The 20639-nt window shown below is 32.6% G+C and overlaps 2 protein-coding genes across 2 annotated transcripts; both read left to right on the forward strand.

Annotated features, from left to right (window-relative positions):
• Positions 1–9311: 9311 nt before the first annotated feature.
• LOC115963739 (stearoyl-[acyl-carrier-protein] 9-desaturase, chloroplastic-like) lies at positions 9312–11891 on the forward strand. The gene is made up of 2 exons (XM_031082877.1): positions 9312–9803; positions 11201–11891. The coding sequence occupies exons 1-2, from the start codon at positions 9366–9368 to the stop codon at positions 11258–11260; spliced, it is 498 nt and encodes a 165-aa protein (XP_030938737.1). The 5' UTR covers positions 9312–9365; the 3' UTR covers positions 11261–11891.
• LOC115965028 (stearoyl-[acyl-carrier-protein] 9-desaturase, chloroplastic-like) lies at positions 11300–11755 on the forward strand. The gene has a single exon (XM_031084238.1). It carries the CDS (start codon positions 11300–11302, stop codon positions 11753–11755), a length of 456 nt encoding a protein of 151 aa, XP_030940098.1.
• Positions 11892–20639: the final 8748 nt, after the last annotated feature.

Here is a 20639-nt window from a genome sequence, read left to right on the forward strand (position 1 = left end):
TTTTTTTTTTTTTTTTTTTTTTTTAAATTCTTTTATCTAAGTACAAATTTTTTACACAATTATAATTTCATAAAGCAAAAATTAATTTGTACCAAACTCATATACATAAACAAACTGTTGTTTTCATAAGTATTTAATTTGACCATGTTTTGCATTTTAGATTCAACATCCTAACATTAATTGCTTCACACTTTTTAGATTTAGAGGAGCAAAAAAGTGTTTAGGCCATCCTAGTGAATTCATTGTGAAAAAAGCCTGTCCCACGCTACCTAATACAGTTGAAATTTTCAAATCTACAGAGGATTGAGCTACCTGGTGAATTCAATGTGAGCAAAACCTGCCCCATGCTACCTAAGATAGTAGCACAATAGTGCTCTCTATTTCTTTTACCATCTCCTTTGCTTTCCTCATTTTCCTATATTTGACACTAACAAATATTGAAAGTATTGTTTAATCTACTTTTTCTCTTGTGAATTTATGTCACTGAGCCATTTTCTTTGCTATGTACCATTAGCCTCTATTGGACGTCTACAAGGAGTTTTGGACTTGAGTTCCTTTCTCTTTTGGGCTCACCCAAAATAAACCCCCAACAAATAAATGATGGATGCATTTGGCATTGTAGTTCAAAATCATTTTTCTTTCTTTTTTTTTTTGGTGATACAAGATTTATAAACTTCGTTTTTTTTTTATTAAAAAAAAAATTATCATTTTATCTAAGTACAAATTTAATAAACAATTATAGTTTCATAAAGCTAAAATTAATTTCTACCAAATTGATATACATAAACAAACTGTTGTTTTCATAAGTATTGAATTTGACTTGTCTTGCATCTTAGTTTTGACATCCTAACATTAATTAATTCTTTCTTTTTAGATTTAGAGGAGTAGAGAAGCGCTTAGGCCATCCTAGTGAGTTCAATGTGAACGAAGCCCGTCCCATGCTACCTAAGACAATTGAAATTTTCAAATCTATGGAGGATTGAGCTACCCAATGTATTCAATGTGAACAAAACCTGTCCCATGCTACCGAAGATAGTAGCACAATAGTGCTCTCTATTTCTTTTACCACCCCCTTTGCTTTCCTCATTTTCCCGTATTTCACACTAACAAGTATTTAAAGTATTGTTTAATCTACTTCACCTCTGGTGAATTTGTGCCATTGAGCCATTTTCTTTGCTAGGTACCATTAGCCACTATTAGACATCTAGAAGGAGTTTTGGAGTTCAGTTCCTTTCTCTTTTGGGCTCACCCAAAATCCACCCTCTACTAATAAATGATGGATCCATTTTGCATCGTAATTCAAAATCACTTTTTTTTTTCTTTTTTTTTGGTCATACAACATTTGTAAACTTTTTTTTTTTAAAAAAAAAAAGGGAAAAAAATCTTTTATCTAAGTACAAAATTTTTACACAATTATAATTTCATAAGGCAAAAATTAATTTGTACTAAAATCATATACATAAACAAACTGTTGTTTTCATAAGTATTTAATTTGACCATGTTTTGCATTTTAGATTCAACATCCTAACATTTATTGCTTCACACTTTTTAGATTTAGAGGAGCAAAAAAGTGTTTAGGCCATCCTAGAGAATTCAATGTGAACAAAGCCTATCCCATGCTACCTAATACAGTTGATATTTTCAAATCTACGGAGGACTGAGCTACCTAGTGAATTCAATGTGAACAAAACCTGTCCCATGCTACCTAAGATAGTAGCACAATACTGCTCTCTTTTTCTTTTACCATCTCCTTTGCTTCCCTCATTTTACTATATTTGACACTAACAAATATTGAAAGTATTGTTTAATCTACTTTATCTCTAGTGAATTTATGTCATTGAACCGTTTTCTTTGCTATGTACCATTAGCCTCTATTGGACATCTAAAGGGAGTTTTGGACTTGAGTTCCTTTCTCTTTTGGCCTCATCCAAAATCAACCCCCTACTAATAAATGATGGATGCATTTGTCATCGTAGTTCAAAATCACATTTGTTTTTGGTGATACAACATTTATAAACTTCGTTTTCTTTTTTATATAAAAAATAATAATTCTTTTATCCAAGTATAGATTTTTTAAACAATTACAATTTCATAAAGCTAAAATTAATTTGTACCAAACAGATATATGTAAACAAACTGTTGTTTTCATAAGTATTTAATTTGACCATGTTTTGCATTTTAGATTCAACAACCTAACATTAATTGCTTCCCTCTTTTTAAATTTAGAGGAGCAGAAAAGTGTTTAGGCTATCCTAGTGAATTCAATGTGAATAAAGCCCATCCCATGCTACCTAAGACAGTTGAAATTTTCAAATCTACGGAGGATTGAGCTACCCAATGAATTCAATGTGAACAAAACCTGTCCCATGCTACCTAAGAAAATAGCACAATAGTGCTTTCTTTTTCTTTTGCCTTCTCCTTTGCTTTCCTCATTTTGATGTAGTTCACACTAACAAATATTGAAAGTATTGTTTAATCTACTTTCATCTCTGGTGAATTTATGTCAATAAGCCGTTTTCTTTGCTGTTTACCATTAGCCTCTATTGGATGTCTAGAAGGAATTTTGGACTTGAGTTCCTTTCTCTTTTGGGTCACCCAAAATCAACCCCCTACTAATAAATGATGGATGCATTTGGCATCGTAGTTCAAAATCACTTTTTTTTTTTTTTTGGTGATACAACATTTATGAACTTCGGTTTTTTTTTTTTTTTTTTTTTTTTTTTTTTTTTTTTTTTTTTTTTTTCAGAAAAAAAAAAATTCTTTTATCTAAGTACAGATTTTTTAAACAATTATAATTTCATAAAGCTATAATTAATTTGTACCAAACTGATATACATAAACAAACTGTTGTTTTCATAAGTATTTAATTTGACCATGTTTTGCATTTTAGATTCAACATCCTAACATTAATTGCTTCCCTCTTTTTAGATTTAGAGGAGCAGAAAAGTGTTTAGGCCATCCTAGTGAATTCATTGTGAACAAAGCCCATCCAATGCTACCTAAGACAGTTGAAATTTTCAAATCTATGAAGGATTGAGCTACCAAGTGAAGTCAATGTGAACAAATCCTGTCCCATGCTACCTAAGAGAGTAGCACAATGGTGCTCTCTTTCTCTTTTACCATCTGCTTTGCTTTCCTCATTTTGTTGTATTTCACACTAACAAATATTGAAAGTATTGTTTTATCTACTTTATCTCTGGTGAATTTATGTCATTGAACCGTTTTCTTTGCTATGTACCATTAGCCTCCATTGGACATCTAGAAGGAGTTTAACTAGTATTTTAACAAAATTTTCCTTTTACACCTTCTTAAAATATTAAATAAAATAAAAAAGCTTAAATAAATTTATGAGAGAAAAAAATTAACATGATTTAGTCTTAAGCACCTGTTGTTTGCAAGAAAAACGTTTTAAATAGTTATATGTATTTTTTGTGAAGACATGAGACATGATGGCACAATAATTCTTAAAAAAAAATTAGGACTCAATACGGTGGAGATACCACAATGAATTAACATATTAGTTAATTTTATTTACTTTTATGCACATTTCATTTTTATTTATAAGTTTTCAAAATAAATATTAACTATCAAAATTTTAAAAAATATATCTAATTAATGAGGACAAACTTGCAAAAGTGTTCCCGGCACGTCCAACACAGACACGTTAGAGATTTTGAAGTATTCATGCTTCTTAGGGGTTAACTATTCTAATTATCATATTTGATTATCAAATTGGTGCAATTCCAATCAAAACAGTTCTAGGTTTTCAAAATTGCCGTCAGTTCTTTGTCCAAACTTCTAGCATGATTCAAATACAATAGCTACAACTCTCTTTTAACACAGTGTGACATTGAGTTTGCATCTAAAACCTAACAGTGATGAGTTAAGTCTTGCTATTTTATTCCCATGTTAAATGCTCTGCAAATTTATAATGCTATTGGATGGGGATCTATACTCTCAAAATTCATATGGTTCAACATGTTAATGTATAATGCATTTTGGACCTAGGATGTTGGCACCAGGCATAGTCCATACCTTTGGACCATTTACACATCATTCCAAGAATGAGCTGCATTTATCTCCCATGGGAACACAGCTAAGGTGCATTAAGGGATTGAGATCTATCCATCGCACACGAGGTCTTGGATCACACTAGGATATTGAAATCCGACAAGCGTACCCGCTCTGATACCAATTGAAAACTCAGATTTGTGGTAAAACCCAAGAGGTTATTCAGACCCCCAATTAAAAATTACAGTTAGATTGCTTTTACTCTAACTTATACTAAGTGCGGAACAAGAGTAAATACGCGCAATGAACTGATAACACTATCCTAAACCATATTCATCCGTCATCAACAATAAAATGAAAGCTTAAAGAGTAGGGAAGAGAGATGCAAACACAAGATAACACCGAGATGTGTTATCGAAAAGGAAACTGAAGAACTCTGCGAAAAACCTCTCAGTGACCCTCCAAGTCGAAATTGATCTACTAGAGAATAAAGTTCGAGTACACAAATGACAAAAGACCCTCCAAGCCTAGTCTACCCCATGTACTTGAACCCTCCAAGCTCCTACTACCAACGGACTTCTCGGAGTCTTGTCTTCTCTAACTTTCTGAATTTCGTAATTCAGCCCGATTTCATCCGCCAATGAATGATTCCTTCCAATGCTTCTTAAAAGTACCAAAATCTCACTTGACACTCAGAATGGGTGTGGTAAGTGTTTGGGCTAACAATGTCTCAAGGATTTAGAGATGTAGAGGTAGGAGTTGAGGATAACCACAAGAAAATTTGTAGATGATTGTGGGTATATCAATCTCTAACTCTCAAGTGTATTTGCTTGGGTTTTCTCTCTAAAATGCACTTCATACAATTTGTGGGTAATGAGGGTATTTATAGTGTGAGTAAAGAATTTGGTAAAGCAACACAACTTTTTGCCAAACAGAAAGTTTCGCGGGTACTTTGCGAGTTGGCCCTTCTTGCGAAACACTTGCGAATCTGACAGCCTAGCATGACTCATCAGCTTCCAGTCATATGCTCTACACGTGGCCTTTTCATGAGTTGCTTCTTGCAAGCTACTCGCGAAGTTCACTAATTCATCTTTTGAAGCTTGATTCTTCACTGATCTCTCGCACTCATTCCTTACAAAAAAAACCCACATACATATAAGGAAAATGATTGAAAATATTACAATCAAATTTGATATGAAATTAAAGCCAATACAAGATAGTTGGAAATCACAACTTTACATACCTTTATAAGGTGACTAAAACCAACACCTGATTCTATTTACTCATATTTTTCACTCAATTTTTTAATGAAAAAAAATGATTTATTTCATAAACTTGGCAAAAAAGGAAAAAAAAAAATAATGTTGTTTAGTAAAATAGAAATAATCAAATAAATATAACTAAAAAAAAATATATGAAATTTTTGCAATATTTTTTGTTTGTTCATTTAAACCCCAAAAACCAGATTGTTTAACCTAATTTATTAACTAAGTGATTACTTAGATTAATTTTCAAATCTAGGTTAAACAAAAATAAATCATATCATGCAAAGATGTAGAAAAGTATATAACACCACGATATGATGACCTAGGAAAACCAATGAAACTAATAGTTTCAAGATAAAAACTTAGGGAGGATTTAACCTAGTTATTCTCAAGGTAAAGTAAATCCACTATAAGAGAATTGAAGTTTTTAGAATCATATTTAACTCTAAATCTATTGCTACCTCATGTAGTAACTTACTAACACAACAACACGCAAACTCCGAATCCACAGACTCCTTCTCTTCTCAGATTTACATCAACACAAGCTACTTTGCTTGTGACTTTGAGATCCTACTCAAAGGTTTTAGATCACTTTCAATAATGATCTTGATGCAGCAACTATGTTCTACCAAACACTTGATTGTAGTTTTAGCTCCAGTAGATTCTTGTGTAGTTAGAAGGTACAAAACTTCTTAGATCTCACAAAGAGTAACACATAAGTCTTCTAAAAGTCTTCAAAACATGGTTAGGGTTTTCCTTTTATATGTGGAGAAGTTTAGATGAAACCCTAAACATTTTTGCAAGCTTGGGCCTGTTTAAAATTCTGCAGAAAAAACTGGACCTGGGATTTTCGATCAGTCAAGCCTAATTATCGATTGGTCGAGCAAGGCAAAAACACACTCTCTTTTTCTGCAATCAGCTGGACTTGAGCCTTGAAACAACCACTTTTAACCTAAAAACCTAAACTAGACATGTTTTGTTCTCAATTACAAACATAATTCTAAATGTTTAAATCTAAATCTTTAGAACCTAACACTTTTAGTTAAAGAATTAAGTTGAAATTTTAATGTTTTGATGGATTGAAAAATTAATGAAGTTGAAGTGAACAATAACAAGTATTAGAACTTATAAATTGGTACGATTTAAGAAATAATTAATTTTTTAATGTTTTAAAAACAGAATTTTAACTCTAGGTGCAGTACAATATTAACTTCATCAGTTCTATTCAAATACATAATTGCATTAAATTTAATTATTTTTTAAAATGATGTCAATGTACTTTGGTGTACTGTATCCATGTGTTATTGAGAACCCAATAACTCTATAAAAAAATATTACAAAATTCTTTTTGAGAATGTAATACACTACATCTAAGTAGTGGCGGCTCCAAGATTATTTTTGGGGGCAAAAGTTGTGTAATTTTTTCTAATGAAGAAGAAAAGTGTAGAAAAAACAATTTCATTTCACTGCTAATGGCAAAGTAAGCTAGAGTCCAATAGAAGATTTATTTATTTTAAAAAATGAAACAACAGTTTTAAGGGTAGAGCTATTGACACAACACTTTTACAACAAAATTTAGGTGGCAAGTTGTTAAAGATATGTAAAATAGTGATGTCATTTGTGGGTTTAGATAAAAACTAATTAAAGCTTGCCACTTAACCTTTATTGTAAAATTATTGTGAAAATAGCACTAAAATGATCATATTCAAGCTTATTTCAATAGGGATTAAAAAAAAAAGAAAATTAACCCATTTCCACTAAACTGGCTGTAAAGCCGTCTCTGCATCTAAGGGGTATACATTAGTTTTATCCTAAATAATAGAACTCCTTGTAATTAGTGTAGGTTCGGTGGAATAGGATGTTCGTTGGAAAACATTGTTCCATCAATGTTTTAACTTTTTTTTTTTTTTTTTTTTTTGAGATAGACTTTACTTTTTATTTTAATAAACCTAATATTGGGCCACCTGAAAGTAATGAGTTTTCCAAAATAAATAATGGAACTTTTTAAAGTAACCTTTTTTTTATATAATTAAAAAAAAAAAAAAAAACTTTTTAAAGTCAATTATCTTAATTGTATGACATGCATCCTAAAAAAAGGAGCGCCTAATTTCCACCCCCATGATAACAGACACACTAGAAATATAGTTGACATACCTTGTAGATTGTAGACTCGCCGGCAATACACTTATTAATATGGGAGACTTTCTTTGGCAAGGAATAACATTGTACACTAACCATTACCACACGCTAAAATAGTAAAATGCTAAATTTTCAACCCATTTCTGTATATAGAGCTGCACCTATGCAGAGCTACACATTTTTTAAATCATTAATTTTTAATAAATTTCATGGTTAAAAAGTACACTAGTGACCATGCCATCATACTTATAAATATAGTGACTTAATTCCATTAAGTCATTAAACTCCCTCAAAAGAAACAAGGACATATTCCTATATAGTTTCAAAATAGGTGCATATTGCTAAATTTTTTAAAAATTAAGGGCAAAAGGCTAGAATCTCCGATAAACAAATGTATGTTTTCATATTGCGTTTAATTTGACCATGACTTGCATTTTAGCTTCAACGTTCTTACATTAATTATTTCTCTCACTTTCTTCATTGGATTTAGAGTAGCAGAAAAGTGTTTAGGCAGTCCTAGTGAATTCAATGCAAACAAAACCCGTCCCATACTACATAAGAAGGTTGAAATTTTAAAATCTATGGAGGATTGAGCTAAAAACAATGTCCTAACTCTCCTAAAACCTATTAAGGAATGTTGGCAACTGCAAGACTTTTTACCAAATCCTACTTCAGATGGATTTATTGAGCAAGAATTAACTTTTTTTTATAATTAGAATGAAAGATGGATCAATAAATCATTTGAATTGTTGATTTGCACATTATGTATTATAATATCATGATTTATTATATTTGTTTAGTAATATCTTATTTCATCCTACACATGGCCCAAGCCCGGGTACTTTAATGGGGGAAAGCAAAGGGTAAAGATTAGGTCTATTTTGGGTTTAATATGGTCCAAGATATAAAGTTTCCAAAGTGGGCATAATTTGAGCAACCATTAATAAACCCATGTGCTAGCCATTTACACACAAAGGGATACCTTCACAAGTTGCCCTATGTAACTAAAAATTCTACCTGACCGCATTTAGCAATGAGAAGCATGCCAACTTTGTTTAATGCTTTCTGATGAGCTTTGGCAGATTTATTTGGTTCTCTAAGTACTATTTTGGCCTAAAAGGGTTCAACAAAACCAGGTTAGAAAAATATTTATCTAAATTATGATTAATCCAGCCCACCCTAGTACTTATGCAAAAACAAAAATGAAGCTTGCCATCCTTTCATTGAACCTAGGAGCATCTCAAATTTATTACAAAGCATTGCATTAATAATCCAGTTAATAACCATCTTACCCAAAACACTTACTCTACTCAATCACTTAACACCATCTAAGATAACAGCACTTAAGGGTGTTTTGTACATGCAGTAGCACAATGGTGCTCTCTATTTCTTTTTCCATCTCCTTTACTTTCCTCATTTTTCTATATTTGACACTATCAAATATCAAAAGTATTGGTTAATCTACTTTACCTCTAGTGAATTGATGTCATCGAGTTGTTTTCTTCGCTATGTACCATTAACCTCTATTGGATGTCTAGAAGGCATTTTGGACTTGACTTCCATTCTCTTTTGGGCTCACCCAAAATCAACCCCTACCAATAAATGATGGATGCATTTGGCATTGTAGTTCAAAATCACATTTGTTTTTCATGATACAACTTTTATAAATTTTTTTTTTTTTTTTTTTTTTTTTTTTTTTTTTTTTTTTTTTTTTTTACTTTTTATCTAGGTACAGTTTTTTTAAACAATTACAATTTCATAGAGCTAAAATTAATCTGTACCAAACTAATATACATAAACAAACTATTGTTTTCATAAGTATTTAATTTGACATGTTTTTCATTTTAGATTCAACATCTTAACATTAATTGCTCCCCTCTTTTTAGAAATAGAGGAGCAGAAAAGTGTTTAAGCCATTCTAGTGAATTTAATGTGAACAAAGCCCATCCCATGCTACCTAAGACAGTTGAAATTTTCAAATCTATGGAGGCTTGGGCTAAAAACAATGTCCTAACTCTCCTAAAACCTGTTGAGGAATGTTGGCAACCACAAGATTTTTTGCCAGACCCTACCTCAGATGGATTTGTTGAGCAAGTCAATGAACTAAGGAAGAGAACAAGAGACATTCCTGACGAGCACTTTGTTGCCTTAGTTGGTGATATGATCATAGAAGAAGCCCTTCCAACTTACCAAACTCGAATTAATTCCACAGAAAATTTCCATGATGAAATGGGTGTAGATAACACACCTTGGGCAATTTGGACAAGGGCATGGAGTGCAGAAGAAAACAGGCATGGTGATCTTCTCAATAAGTACCTTTTCCTTTCTGGAAAAGTTGTCATGAAACAAATTGAGAAGACAACTCAATACTTGATTGGGTTAGGAATGGTAAGATATACAACATGAGAATTTCAAAACTTTTTTAACTTTTGAGAAATGAAGATTTTAATAATTTAACTAGTATCTTAACAATTTTTTTTCCTTTTGCACCTTAAAATATAAAATAAAATCATAAAGAAATCTATGAGAGAAAAAATTAACATGATTTAGTCTCAACCACCTATTTTCTGCAAGAAAAAAGTTTTAAATTGTTATATATATATATTTTTGTGAAGACATGAGACAATTTTAATAATTTAACTAGTATTTTAACAATTTTTTTCCTTTTACACCTTAAAATTATTTTTAAAAAATTAAAAAAAAAAAAAAACTTAAATAAATTTATGAGAGAAAAAAGTTAACATGATTTAGTCTTAAGCACCTATTGTCTGCAAGAAAAAAAGTTTTAAATAGTTATATATATTTTTTGTGAAGACATGAGACATGATAACATGATAATTCTTTTTTTTTTTTTTAAATTAGGACTCGATATGGTGGAGATACCACAATGAATTAATATATTAGGTAATTTTATTTACTTATGTGCACATTTCATTTTTATTTATAAGTTTTCAAAATAAATATCAACTATCAAAATTTTAAAAAATATATCCAATTAATGAGGACAAGTATGCAAAAGTGTTCCTAACGTGTCCAACATGGACATGTTAGAGGTTTTGAAGTATCCATGCTTCTTAGGGGTTAACTATTCTAATTATCAGTTTTGATTATCAAATAGGTCCAATTCCAATCAAAATAATTCAAGGTTTTCAAAATTGCAGTCAGTTCTTTGTCCAAACTTCTAACATAATTCAAATACATTAGCTATAACTCTCTTTTAACACAATGTCACATTGAGTTTGCGTCTAAAACCTAACATTGACGATTTAAGCCTTGCTATGTTATTCCCACATGAAATGCTCTTCAAATTTATAATGTTATTGGATGGAGATCTACACTCTCAAAATTCATATAGTTCAACATGTTAATGTCTAATGCATTTTGAACTTAGGATATTGGCTCCGGGGATAATCATACCTTTGGACCATTTACACATCATTCCAAGAACAAGCAGCATTTATCTCCCATGGGAACACAGCCAAGCTAGCCATGCAACATGGGGAAGTAAAGCTTGAAATAATTTCTGGTTTTCAAAATTGAAATAATTTCTTTGACCAACTTTTAATCTCTAACTCATACAATTAATAATTACAACTCTCTTTAACACTGTCACAAGGAGTTTGCATCACAAACCTAAAATAGCCATTGGCGAATTAAGCCTTGCTTTCATATTACATTTACATAACCCTGCTTAAGATGTTCCTTATTATACTATTACAGTGTTGGATGGAGATTTTTATTCTTAAAATTTGTATGGATTAACTTGATGTGCGTTTTGTACCTAGGATCTTGGCCACGGGTATGATCCATACCTTTTAACCATTTACACATCATTCCAAGAATGAGCAACATTTATTTCTCATGGGAACACAGCCAAGCTGGCCATGCAATATGGGGACATAAAACTTGCCCAAATATGTGGCATAATAGCCTCAGATGAGAAGCGCCATGAAACTGCATATACAAAAATAGCTGAAAAGCTTTTTGAGCTTGATCCAAATGATATGGTAATAGCCTTTGCAAACATGATGAGGAGGAAAATCTCAATGCCAGCCCATTTGATGTATGATGGCCATGACCATAATCTTTTTGATCACTTTGCTATGGTTGCATCAAGGATTGGGGTCTACACGGCTAGGGACTATGGAGAAATTGTGGAACTTTTGGTGGCTAAATGGAAGGTAGAGAAGCTTACTGGACTTACAAGTGAGGGTCAAGAAGCCCAGGACTATGTATGTAGGTTGGCTCAAAGGATGAGAAGGCTTGAGGGGAGAGCTATAGCAAAGGCCCAAAAAGCACCCAGTATTCCTTTCAGCTGGATTTCTGGTAGAGTGGTGTAGCTAGATTTGATGGGTTCTATTTTACTTGCTTTTTTTGTGTGTGGATAATTTAAATATTAAAATAATTGGGGAGGGTGGTTTGAAGCTTAGTTCTCTTTATAATAATTCCACACAATGTCACTCTGCTACAAATGAAATAAACTACCAATTATAAATAAATCCTAACGTCGGATTATATGAGCAAAATGAAGTACAAATCATGTGTTAAATCATAAAGGATAAGGTGGTACTATTCTTACTTAATTAGTCTTATTTAACTGTAACCAAAGATTTTACTTAAGAAAAATGTTAGAATTATTCTCCAAAGTTTATTGTCTTTAGATTGATGTGACAGCTTATATTGCATTACCACATTGGTTGTTTTGGTAATCATTTTACATACACTTAATTGCACCACCACTATAATCCCATTGTCTATATATATAATAATAGGTGAAGCAGAGAGAAAATCCAATTAGATTTCAATTGGATTCTCAATTTTGCGCCACTTGTCCTAACCAAAACTCAAAAAAAAATTTAATTAGATTATAAATTTGACTTCAATTTTGTGTCATGTATCTTATCTAAATTTTCTAATTGTTGTGCCCAAATAAATGATGCATTAACATTTAACACAGAAGCCAATAAAACCACAATAATAATGCTCATTGGCCTAAGCAAAAACATCTTACCTGCACACTTTCATGGAGATTATAAATTGGACTCCAATTTTGTGTCATGTATCTTATCTAAATTTTCTAATTTTTGTGCCCAAATAAATGATGCATTAACATTTAACACGGAAGCCAAGAAAACCACAATAATAATACTCATTGGCCTAAGCAAGAACATCTCATCTGCACACTTTTATGGGTGATCTCAATAGAGTCTGGAGCTCTTCTAATCCCACAACCAGAACCAAGGAGTCCAACGAGAAAGACTATAAAAGTAAAACATCATCTCCTCCTAATTCCATATCTTCATCCCATGTCTCCTCCTCTCTCAACCTCTACCAACTAGATCCACACACTGCCCTCTCCTCCTCCTTACGGATTTTTTAGAGCAAGGCCGGGTTCAAACACAATGTTCAATCCCACTCTTCCTTGCTTCACACTCTCATACATTAGCGCTTCATTGGCGCCTCCAAGAAGATTCCAAGCTCAATGATTAATTCTTATTTTTTAATAGTTTTTAGTGTGTCTGGATTAATATTTTGTTAATTTGTTAAAAGTGACAAAAATATAATCATATATATTATATTAAGTTGAAGTTCAATTTTAGAATTCAAATTGAATCAAATTGATTTCTAATTGTAGTTTAATTTTGTGCTATGTGTCCAATTTGATTTTTAAATGTTGGTGTTAAGTTACTTCCATTCATAATGCTCAATGTGGAAATTGAATCTACTAAGATAAACATCTTATCATCACAATTGTTAATATTTCCGTGCGTAAGCACGGACTACATGCTAGTTACTAATAAATGGTTAGTATATTAAAAACTTTATGGTGAAAAAAATACTAAGAATTTTAGAGAATCTTAATCTATTAAGTTAGTTTCTACCCACCAGAAGTTTTGTAACTCAACTAACACCTTTTGGTGTTTTCAATTGAGATATTCAAATTTTAAATCCACCCTCACTTATGTTAACCAACACCTAAGAATTTTAAAGGATTGCATCCTATCTCCCTCTCTCCCACTATCTATCTATTAAAAAAAAAAAATTATTAAAATTGGCTTAGGCCTAAGCTAAGAAATTATTTAGTGCACTTGGTGCAACGCACTTTTCTCTCATAAGTGCCAAGTGAGGGGTTCAAATTTATGTGAGAGGAAAATGCAATACAATGGGTGCACTAAATAATTACATGGTTTGGACTCCAAATCCTAATAAATAAGTGCTACCCATAAAAACAGGCCTACAACTCTGAGCTTGGTAAACCAAGCCCCACATCAAAAGCCCACAAAGGCCGAGTAGTGAACCTAAACAAGCGAAGGCTACAAATCCTAATACTCAGTGCTACCCATCAAAAGCCCACATACACTTCAAAAGAACGAAAGGGAAGGTGCCACAAGGTGCATGTCAAATCCATTTATTACCCTCAACTTTGCTGCCCATTTCGTCAAAGATAAAGATCTTCCATTCATGGCTAGAATAAGGAAATACTTTCTCATCGCTAATTACCCAAAAGCAGAAATAAAGGTTACAATTATAGGGAAAAGTCAAGAGTTTGTTGTCAGAGGGCTTTGGGGTTCGATAAGGATGGAGGGTTAAAAATGGAAAGATTACTCCGCGGCTGTTTTGTGACTTTCCTTCATGACAATTATTTTTATTTATTTGTTTAATTTGATGTTTAGTAATTTTTTTTTTTTTTTTAATGTTTTCTTTTAATTACCATGTGTAGCTAAATTTATAATTGTGGGGCGCAAACGACTTATGGGCCAGGCCCATCTACCCAGGGAGAGTCCAAAGGCCCAAGCCGAGGAGGGTTATGGCCCAAGTTCAACGAAATAACCTTTGGGTACCGCCGAGGGTAGTTCAGTCCTCGGCAGACCCACAGTACCCCCAAAGGGAAGGGTAAAAACGGTATAGGACTGGAACATGGAAGAAAGATCTAAAATATCCAGGAAAAGCTGCTGTTATTGTCATTTAATGTTCTGAACCCGACAGGGCCGCATTCTTTGGCTCTTACAACCACCCCCAACGACTTTGGGGGATGGACTGATGGGATAAGTATCAGCCATGTAAAGATTGACCCTACACGTGGATGAATGATAATGAACACAGGCGAGTATAAAAGGAAAACTAAGTAACTTTGGGAAGGGGCTGGGAAAAAATGGCCAAAAACGAGAGCCTCCCAGCCCACCTCCAGGAGAAGTACTCTAGGGTGACGATCGTTTAACCTTGTATGAACACCATGAAAAACCCATCGCCTATCGATCAAGGCCTAGCCTTTCAAACCCACGCTCTACAAATGATATTGTTAGGGCCATTTTACGTGCGAACCCGACACTGTTACGGTCCGCCACGAATCGTGACCCTACAATAATTAAGGTCGAGGATGAAATTTTGTTAAGGACTATCATTTTTATTTATGAGATTTAATTTTTCTCACAATACTCAATAGTTGTTATTTAATGATTTAAATTGTTCTTGCTTTATCTCAATTAACTAAGATAAGATTTTTAATATGAGTCCAATCAAGTTTTTCTTATAATTTTGGATTTATCTTAATTGATTGAATGCTTGGTTTGCTATTTCTTGATTTTAAAATTGGATATCTCTTTTTTTTTTTTTTTTTTTGGGAATAAAAAAAGGATCGATCTCTTGTAATTTGTTTGTCAATGGATATAATTGATGATTTGATTTTATATTTAGGAAAGAAGAACAGCATGCTTTAGATTTTTTTTAAATAGATATTTTAGTGAAAATATTTTCCTTGATAGCAAGATTGATTTTTAGATTATCATGCAGTAGTTGGAAAAAATTAATGATCATAAATATTTGCTTATATGAATTATAAGGTGGATTCCAAAACTTTATAATTTCTTTTTTTTGATTGTTTACATATTTTTACCGCTTTAATAATATCTTTTCTTAGTTTAATCATTTTCTTTTGTTAGGTTCTAAGACTTTAGGAACTAATGTATTAGAACTTCAATTTTGTATTATGTTGTCAAATCATGATTAAAACATAGAGTCTAAGTTTAGGCTTACTCAAAGTATGTTTATTTGTAAAATTGGAATCGGGTGATTGCAGAATTTATTGGACTAAATCTGCAAGGCTCAATCGATCAAAAATTAGACTCGATCGATCGAACCACGTGCATATTTATTTTTCTGCAGACTTCCAATTCAACCCAAACTCTATTTAAACGTATTGGGTTTCAAGTAAAACACTCTTATATATAAAGGAAATCCTAAAACATTTTTATAAGTTTTTTAGAGAGAGAAGTGTGTACCTCTTTTGTAGATCTAGGGTTTTGTACCCAAAAGCTCTTTAAGGACTTTGTTACTCTTTATGCTGTGTGTGTGAATCTTCTATGAAATCTAGAGGTGGTTGCCTTCACATACACTTAGGGTTATCAAGAATCAAGATTATGTCAAGAACTTGATGATCAATTCAGTTGTTGTTTCAAGAGCCTAAAGATATACAAGCGGGAGTGCTTGCCTTCACATACACTTTGTTGCTCTTTATGCTATGTGTGTGAATTTTCTGTGAGATTTAGAGGTGGTTGCCTTCACATACACTTAGGGTTATCAAGAATCAAAATTATGTCAAGAACTTGATGAACAATTCAATTGCTGTTTCAAGAGCCTAAATATATACAAGCGGAAGTGCTTGTGATTGCTGGGAATCCAAGAAAGAAGTAGTCCGTGGACTCGGAACTGTCACGTGGTCGTGGTAGTAAGTTTCCTACACGATGTAGCAATAAGATGTTAGTGGTCTAAGTCGCTATTGTGTAAATTTCAATTATTTCATAGTGGATTTCTTTTACCTTAAGGATAGGTAGATTAAATCTTCCCCAAGTTTTTTACCGATTTGGTTTTCCTGGGTTATCATATCGTTGTGTTCTTTATTTTCCGCACTTGTCAATAATATGATATATGTGTGTTAACCTAGATTTGATAATTTGACTAAGTAATCACTTGGTTAATTAACTAGATTAATCTGGTTGTGTTTTAAAGGATCTAAAAACGTACATCTTTATTTTATTTAATTTCAAAATAAATCAATTTATTTATTTTGTTAAGGTTTAATTAATATTCCTACATTCATATAAGTCTTTGTAGGTTTATCCTGGTTCTTATCAAATTATATTTTGGTAAACAAGTTTTTGGCACTGTGTACTGCCATATAAAATAAATTTTTTTAAAGAAAATAAGTATAAAAAAATAGGAAGCAAGAAAAGAAAACCAGTCAACTTTCAGTGTGAGAAGCTAATGCAAATTAAACAAAGAATATTTTAGTCGATTGGAACGGCAAGGGCCCTACGCAGCTAATTATTCTTATTCATTAAAATGAAGTGCATTTGTTTTTGGTTTTATTGGAATCAATTGGTGAAATTTTGAAGCTAGCACAATTTCCATATTGCGTTTAGGGAGGTACAAATTGTTGAGCACAGTCCTGCGTCTGTGAAGAAGAAGCCCAAACATGAAGAAGAAGAAGAATAGTAAACGCGCGGTTTCACTTAATACCAAACGCAACATTTTGCTTTACCGAGGCTTGTTTTGTTTTAAGTAAAACGGTGCGTGTTGTTCTGTTCAAAGGGATGTTAGATTAGGCGCAAGACTTAGCTGGTGGTTTAGCTTAACAGGTTTAACAACCTTCCACATTTTCAGGAGTTAGATCCGCATAAAGTGGACAGTTAACTTAATTAATTAATTATCAATACTAGTTTCCAGATTCATCTTTTTTTTTTTTTTTCTCTCTCTCTCTGCTTCTTTCTTTGACTTTCTCTCCCTTTCTCACACTTTCTCAGATATTTTCTTTTCTGTGTTTCTAGCCGTGATTGTTGACTTGTGTTCACTATTACTCAGTCTGTGATACTGAGTTTTCCATCACTAATATCACTCACTGCTCGAATGTCTTTAACATGAAGACAATTAATTTGAGAAATAAACGAAGACAAGAACTCAAAGAACATAGAAATGAATATATTCAGATTAGCTGGTGATATTACCCATTTAGTCAGCGTTCTTGTCCTGCTCCTCAACATCCATACCGTCAAGAAGATCGCAATTGTTTGAATAATTTTCAGGTTGGGATTTGAAAATGCAAAAATTTTGCAATGATGGTTTACTTGGATTTGGGAAGTGGTTGAGGAGAGGGGTTATAGTGGGTCCTGGTCTAAAGGGTGCATAAGTTTCAAATCTGGTTTAGATTTTCTGTTAGGATGCTGAGAAAGTGATAAGAACATTCTAGAATGATGTCATATTTTTAATTTTTAAAGAAAATTTTAATTAAAAAAGAAGAAGCAATTTTGATTCAAATATATATTATATTTTAACAAATTCTTTATTTAAATTTTTTTTTTTTAATCCACATTGCAATACACTTGTTATTATATGCTGTATAAAAAGTCTCATCAGTATTTTTCATCCATCACTTAACAGTAAAAAACATACATTTTAACACAATACCAAAAAACTAAGAATCAAATTAATATATTTGAAAAGTTAGAAATTAAATTAACACACAGTATCAAAGTTAATTACTAAATATATAATTTATCCTTTGTCTTTTCAATTAATCCAACAGTGGCTACCTAGAATTCCAACTTATTGGGCATTTATTGTTATTTGTGAAATTACACTTTAGGTATTAAAATTAACATTTTGGTTTTCCTTGCTTCCCACTGTGTTCCTAATTAATATATATATATATATATATATAAAACTGAAATATCTAAAATTTCTATAATTTTTTACGTCAGTATTATTTTAAAAAAATAAATAAAAATTCTGATTTCCTTTCTTCTAAAACTCGATAATTCAAAAACTTCAATCTCATTAAACACAGACCTCCTTTCTCTCTCCTCAGTTGTTTAACAAATCTTCTTTCTTTCCCTAGAACTCTTCCCTACGCAGGTTTTCTCTATTTTCCCAATCCCAATGTGCAAGCTAACCTACACAAGTCATCTTTGTTTTCCTATTTGACTTTGCAAATCTTTGCTTTATTCCTCTAAGCTAAGGATAAGGAGCAAAAGAAGAAGATTAATGCCGTAGCATAACATCCAAATAAACGTACTTATTGCCCAGTAGACTTGATGGGAGACATAGGACAAGCATCTGAAATTCCATTTAAACACGGTACCAAAGATTGTGTTTTACGGTACCTAGAAGGAATGGGTTTTCCAAAATAAATAATTAGTAGTTTCTGAAGTAACTTTTTTTTAAATTAAAATTTTAAAGCAACATATCTTAACTGGACTAAAAAAAAATTATCTTCATTGGATGACATCCTAAAGATGCCTAATTTCCACCCCAAATGATAGAGACACTATATAAATATTAAATATAAACTGTACACTAGCCGGCACTACGCTTTTTCTTCTTCTTCTTTTTTGTGACTAAAATGATAGAAGGCACTACGCTTATTAATATGGGAGACTTTATGAAGCAGGGAACCAGAATCTTTGCCAAAAAAAGATTGTATTTTGTTTTTCTGTTCAATGAAGTTTTTTTTTTTTTTTTTTCATCCAAAAAAAAAAGAAGAAAAAGAACAACAATCTTTGCCGAGGTGGTTTTGCATCATGGATTTGAATTGCATAATGATAGTTCTCACCACTATGGTATTCGGACAAAATTTAGTTACAAAATTAATCGTAACCTTAGGCTACACAACCTTACTCAATATTTTTTTATTGAAAGTAAATTTTGACAAATCTACTATTAGATTATATTTTCTTCTTATATCCTCCTTACTTGCAAAATTTCTAGAAAATTAAAAATCAATAATTATGTGATCTACAATTTATTTAAATTGCAAGTTTTTATTAATTAAAATTATGCATAAAATATAAGTTTGTAGATCATATAGTAAATAATATCCGATTGATACAAAATTTGACATGTATATTAAAAACATAAAGAACATGCAATTCAACTATTAGATTTTTAAAATGAGTAAACATTCGGTTCTGGTGTGGCGTAAAACCAGTGTTTTACGCCACGCCAATGAGAGCTCGCCACGTCAAAAAAAACTCCAGACAGCAAAAAAAAAATAAAGACTCTCCCACAAAAAACCCTTCACGCACGCACAGACCTTCCTTCACAGCCTCCTTCAAGCTCAGAAAAAACCTCCTTCACGCTGAACCTCCACAACCTGCTCGCACACTCGCCGGTTCACGCCATTTGCTCTACTTCCTTTCTTCCTTCACGCCGAACCTCCACCACCGCCACACAGATCGCCGGTTCACGCCATTCCTCTACTTCCTCTCTTCCTTCACGCCGAACCTCCACCACCACCACACAGATTGCCGGAGCAGAACGATTTCGAAGAAGAAGAGTTCGCGGGAGCTTGGAAACAAACCGGAGCCGCCGTGAGCTACGATCCAAAGGTTTGTTTTTCATGATTTTCCCTTTTCCCCAATTTGGATTTCGAATTGGGTGTTCGGATTTTTTGTTTGCTTCATCAGAAAGTTTCAAATTTTGAGCATTTCCTTTTTGATGAGAACGGAGGGTGAGTGTTTGTTTGTTCTAATGAAGGAAGAGAGGAAGCAAAGGAATGGCGTGAACCGGCGATCTGTGTGGTGGTGGCGGAGGTTCGGCGTGAAGGAAGAGAGGAAGCAGAGCAAATGGCGTGAACCGGCGAGCGTGCGAGCAGGTTGTGGAGGTTCGGCGTGAAGGAGGTTTTTTCTGAGCTTGAAGGAGGCTGTGAAGGAAGGTCTGTGCGTGCGTGAAGGGTTTTTTGTGGGAGAGTCTTTATTTTTTTTTTGCTGTCTGGAGTTTTTTTTGACGTGGCAAGCTCTCATTAGCGTGGCGTAAAACACTGGTTTTACGCCACGCCCGGACTGAATGTTTACTCTTTTAAAATATGTAGTAATATTTATTTTATTGAATAAGGTAGCCTAAGATTACAACTAATTTTGTAGTTAAACTTTTTCCATCGTACCCACAGAAACTAAAGGACTATATTAATAAATTAATTAAAAAAATCAAATTTAAAACTCAAACTTAAACCTAAAAACAAACCCACTGGCTTCTTTCAAATGAAATAATAGAGATCGAACGCTTACTAGCTACTCCCAAGTTGACATAGCTCTTGCTTTAATTGAATCATGGTGATGTCGTCGTCTCCAATTGGCAATTGTTAAAGCGCCTGCTGTTATTATATCTCATTGCAGAAGGACAGAAGTTGGTGCAAAGTCGAATATATTTGTTGAATGTTGATTGTTGGGGAAT

This window comes from Quercus lobata, chromosome 10 (genome assembly GCF_001633185.2).
Source record: "Quercus lobata isolate SW786 chromosome 10, ValleyOak3.0 Primary Assembly, whole genome shotgun sequence".
NCBI classification, from domain to species: Eukaryota; Viridiplantae; Streptophyta; class Magnoliopsida; order Fagales; family Fagaceae; genus Quercus; species Quercus lobata.